General features: G+C 35.2%; 1 protein-coding gene across 2 annotated transcripts; it reads right to left on the bottom strand.

The window, feature by feature from the left end:
• Positions 1–246: 246 nt before the first annotated feature.
• LOC111695111 (E3 SUMO-protein ligase SIZ2) lies at positions 247–4,433 on the bottom strand. 2 transcript variants are annotated; one of them, XM_023464300.1, is made up of 6 exons: positions 4,260–4,425; positions 3,165–3,257; positions 2,385–2,484; positions 1,761–1,860; positions 969–1,270; positions 247–364 (listed from the first exon to the last, which is right to left on the bottom strand). In XM_023464300.1, exons 1-6 carry the CDS (start codon positions 4,334–4,336, stop codon positions 263–265), a joined length of 774 nt encoding a protein of 257 aa, XP_023320068.1. In that variant the 5' UTR covers positions 4,337–4,425; the 3' UTR covers positions 247–262. The 2 variants fall into 2 exon arrangements, with proteins under 2 accessions (XP_023320068.1, XP_023320069.1); XM_023464301.1 differs by lacking the exon at positions 3,165–3,257 and having other exon boundaries at positions 4,260–4,433.
• Positions 4,434–4,933: the final 500 nt, after the last annotated feature.

The following is a 4,933-nucleotide window of genomic DNA, read 5'->3' on the forward strand; positions in this document are numbered from 1 at the left end:
AAAATCGTACAACTTCGATATTTTTTTAAAGGTGGATTTGAGCATTTTCATCTATAGTTTTGTATCTATAGTTTTGATACAATCCGTACAATTTGAAAACAAATCCGTACAATCCGTACAATCCGTACAATTTTAGGGTTTAAAAAAAATCAATCCGTACAATCCGTACAATCCGTACATTTTGGCCACCCTGTATATATATATAAATATTTATTATAAAATCAATTTATTATTCAATCAAAAAAAACTATTAAGTAGTCTCTCAATTGTCATGTTTATGGGGACACTCTGTAGTTACTTTAAAAAATCTTACGTTACTAGGTGGTGCTTTCAGTGTTCGAGAGGTGCTTCCTAGCCGTTTCACCTTAATGTAAAAAAATTATCACAATTTTCTTTAATTTTAAGCAAACAGGCTTATTAACAATTCATTTTTAAGGACAGTTGAACCCAGATAATTTTTTAATGGGTTTTTATACTATTAAATATCTAAATCTAAGTAATTGTAAAGATAAATAAATTGCCATGAAATATGCGGGAACAGTTTTAAGCTCCATATATTTATTCAATTATCTGCAGCATTACATCAATAGGTTTAGAAAACTATTTTATATGTCCCCGTAGTTCTGTGTTAAACTGTATGTAATTAATGTAAAAACTTTTAGTTCAAATGTATATGTATAGTTCAGCCAAAGTTATATTCAATTAAGGTTGATATTCTATCAATTTCCTTCCTGTCTCTGCTGCATGAATCCGCCAGGTAATTTTACAGGAAAACCGCAATTGAAAGTTATTAATTCCCAGGAAGAAAAACAAGGAACTTTCGAACATTTCCGAATATACCAAGGTTTAGAGGGTACTTTTATGAATGGGCCATATAATTATACCTCTTTAAACCGCCAGGGTCATTTGAAATTACTCAAAAATTTGAGAGGATAGTTCAGAATTTTTATTCCAATTATAAAAGTTACCTTGCTTTTACTCTGGTTTGCTTTTAATAAAGTTGCAATGTTAAGAGACCTCTCCTTCAGTACACTTTCAACGGTTTTAGCAGCCAGGTTTGGAGCGGAGATAATCTTTGTCAGTTTCTTAGGTTCAGAGTTTAACTGATAACTTGACCTACTCTTTAACCAACTAGATCCGTTCTTCAGTTTCACTGGGGACTTTATCTCCCCTTCCTCTAGCTCCTCTAGACAACAGGAGGAGTTGAAGCTCTCGGTCAAATCAATTATTGAATCATCACATTTCTCCTGATCAACCGGGAACGCCTCACCTATCAGCATAAGTTTAATCAGTTTTTATCATTTAAATTGATAAATCTAAAATTTGTTGAAAGTTATATGACAAGACACCAATATCTAAATAGACAAGAAAATTGACAGAAGACATTGAAATCGTTTCATGTTTTTGAAAATGAATTAAGGAGAGCGCATAAATGAAAAAAGGATTGTACAAAACACCACGTCTTTGTACCATTAACCGGAGGGATATTACAAATTAAGATCATTTTGGTTTTATAAATGTAACGTCGACAAACTTCTCATCATCAGACCAATAATAAAGATCAAGCAGGCTTCATTTTAAAAATCCCAGAATACAGGTAATAAGGGTATAGTTTGCCGATTTAAGAATGAATTTCACGTAAATCCTAAATTTGCTCACATTTTTATTAACAAAAATTTTAAAAAATTTATACATCCGGTTACAAATCTGTAAGGAAGGGGTTGGTCTAAGAGATACGGATCTTAAAATCTAGTTCTCACCTTTCTCATCGATTTCTACAGCGGAAACCTTGAAATCCTCCAGGAATTTTAAGATAATTCCATCTTTAAGAAGAGGTCCACTCAACTTACAGATGGGACACTGAAATAAAATTGATCAAAATCGAACTGTTGTGTTGATCTAAATTGGAACTAGAAGTTCAGATCAAAAAAGACAAAAATAAGGGAATTAAAGTTTTCTGCAAAAGTGAAAAAACTGAAACTTTTTCTGCTGTTCAAAACCATTGAAGGTTGGATTGGTCTTACCCTAGAGCTGGACTTATTACCCAGAGTCCTATTTGCAAAATATTAAAAGGAAGGGGGGGGGGGGGGGCAGGAATCGTATTACTCGCTAGAAAATTTGAAAAGTGCTCCAACACAACTTATCATTATCGTAGGACGCTGATTTTTGCATGTAAAATCAAGCAATTTGATGATCCAAATTGGGAAATTATTTGATAGATTGAGGTCATTTATTTTTAATATACTGACCTACAAGTGCTAATTCTTAAATACATATATATTGACCCTCGTTTGACTAAAAGCTTTATTCCGAGTTTTTTTTTAAACCATTTTCGTTTAAGAAATTAATCTCAATAATAAGTAATAAAATAAAAGATATTAGACCTGTATATATGCAGCACTGTCCTGCTTCAGTTTCACCTTTTCTTTGAAAGGTAGAAGATGAATCAAGGAGTTCAGATCAACTGCTTCAAGATGGAGGCACCTATTTATTTTTTAATCCCATTATTTCAAATCAGTAGCATTGTGCATCCAGCTAATTCACGAAGTCAAACAACGGCAATTTCCTAGCGAAGGATTTTTGAACCCCCCGGCCCAATATGCCTCCATTCTATCAATCTTATTCATAGAGCTCGTATATTTTACACATGGTAAGTTGACATGTGGCCGCAGCCCTCGGCCTATCCTGGCCGCGGCGCTCGGCAACTTTGCCTGTCCTAGCCGCAGTGCTTGGACAAAATAAATTATAATACAAAATAGAAAACGAAATAGTTCGTCATGTATAAAGGNGGACAGACTCATAACAACCAATGTGATGGGAAGTAAGCAAGGAGAAGTCGGGAATAAAAAACACCTGTTGAATTGAAAAAAAAATACCACTCTCAAATGGAGCTGACGAAAGGGTCTAAGAAGAGATTTTTCATCATTATCCGAATATTTTGACCATAAAAAAACCCTAAAAGGCGGCTCGTCAAATATCGTCACAATCAAGTTAAATGATGCCGGGGAATTGGAAGTTAGGGGTCCAAAAATCCTATACCAGGAAATTACCCCAGATCAAATCAGCAGAAACTACACAACATTCTGTTTTAAATCGGATTCAATTAGCAAATTTAGCAACACGTCTTCTATACACCAAACGATATTCGAATCTTAAATTCTTACTTTGCCGTTCTTACAGGGGTCTCAAGCCTCTTCATCGAGATAGGACACATCAGGGTTAATCGTACTGCCGAGGATATAGTCAAATCTCCATCACTGAAACATAATATATGGATAATATCAACTTCAGAATTACAACCTACGACTTACAGCCGAAGGGATGCATTTTATATACTGAAAGTGTTGCTATTTTAGTTATGCTGTGAACAATTAATTCTGCGTAAATTGATAATTTGGGAAGACGTTCCAGAATCTTGCATACTTTATCCAAGATTTTAAATAATTAATTCGTTAAGGTCCTCTACGCTCCGTCACCCGTGCAGTTGTATTAATGGCATTATAGATTTACGAAGAAGAAGAAGATAAGTATTTTTTTGTTGTCTTATGGCCCAGACACTGCAGCAAGGACTGACTGAGGAAGCCGGGCGCTGTGGATATTTTTTTGTTGTCTTATGGCCCAGACACTGCAGCAAGGACTGACTGAGGAAGCCGGGCGCTGTGGATAGCATTTGTTATCAGAGCCCGTTCTCTCCATAGATAGTGGTCGTGTAGTTCACGTACTTTGGGGGACGATATGTTGGCTCTAGATGTCTCATGCTAAATTCTTATCTGATATAGATATTTCTCCGTACATTTAACGACCCATAATGGAGACGTCAAGTTGTCGACTAATGTAGTTTATGGAAGGAACGGCCTCAGGCTTTCAACCACGGCTAGGACGGTGACATGGAAACGCCTCAACACGGAAATGTCTCAAAAAACGGGCTCCTAAAACTAATTTAATCTAGTGTCTTCTCAAATAAAAAATATTAAAACCATTATTTTACCATTAATTTAGGGTATGTTAGGTTGCGCCGCAGGCTAATATAGAGCTAATTTGTTGCGCATGATCAACAAATGCATTACAAAATTGATTGTGGTGGGAGGGAGAACAAAAGGTGTTTTCTAGGAAATTGCCGGCCGTTATAATGTATATGGCCGTAGCTTTATGTGCCCCCCCTCCCCCTTCCCAAAATAATTTTCCAGGATGGGCCTGGGGATCAATAGACACAATGGCAACCCAAATATTGAAAACACAATAATACATAAAAAAATTACCTGGAATCTGATTGTCTAGTATAAAATTCCAAAGTCCTGGTATCCTCGGGTAAGTTCACCTTCATGTTAAATACCATGATTTAAATACTAATCGTCCACAGTCTACACGTCTATCAACTTTCCAATGCAATGTCGGCTAGCCAGTAATAAGGTGAAAACCGGTTTAAGGGTTAAGTATGAGTGTACATGGAGTACAAGTGTACAGAATGTACTCTTTACAAATCTTGTTTGGTGGTATAGTATTAATGGTTGATAGCGTTGCCAACTGGGGAAATTTTTCCCCATTTTTTGGAAATCTGGGGAATTTCTACCCCAATTGGGAATGAGAAATTCCCCGGGGAATTGAATGAAAATTGGGGTATTTCTGAGGAATTTTAAACTTTTTGATATATTTTGTTAATTGTACTGGAAAACAATGAAATTGACTAAAATTCATAACAATTGTTGTCATGAATTATTTTTCGCCAAAGATGTATTCATGATTTAAATCGAATCTGAATCAGATCAATCATAGTGAAGGGAATTGTTCCCAAAATAAGGCTTTTTAAAAATTGAAAATGCATATTATTTAGTTGTTTTTAAAAGTTAATATCAATTTAAAGCGCTTTTTACTGTGTTTTAGTATACAATAAAGATGGGGAATTTTAAGTGGATTTTGGGAATTTTGAAGACAG

This window comes from Eurytemora carolleeae, unplaced genomic scaffold (genome assembly GCF_000591075.1).
Source record: "Eurytemora carolleeae unplaced genomic scaffold, Eaff_2.0 scaffold198, whole genome shotgun sequence".
Lineage (NCBI taxonomy): Eukaryota > Metazoa > Arthropoda > Copepoda > Calanoida > Temoridae > Eurytemora > Eurytemora carolleeae.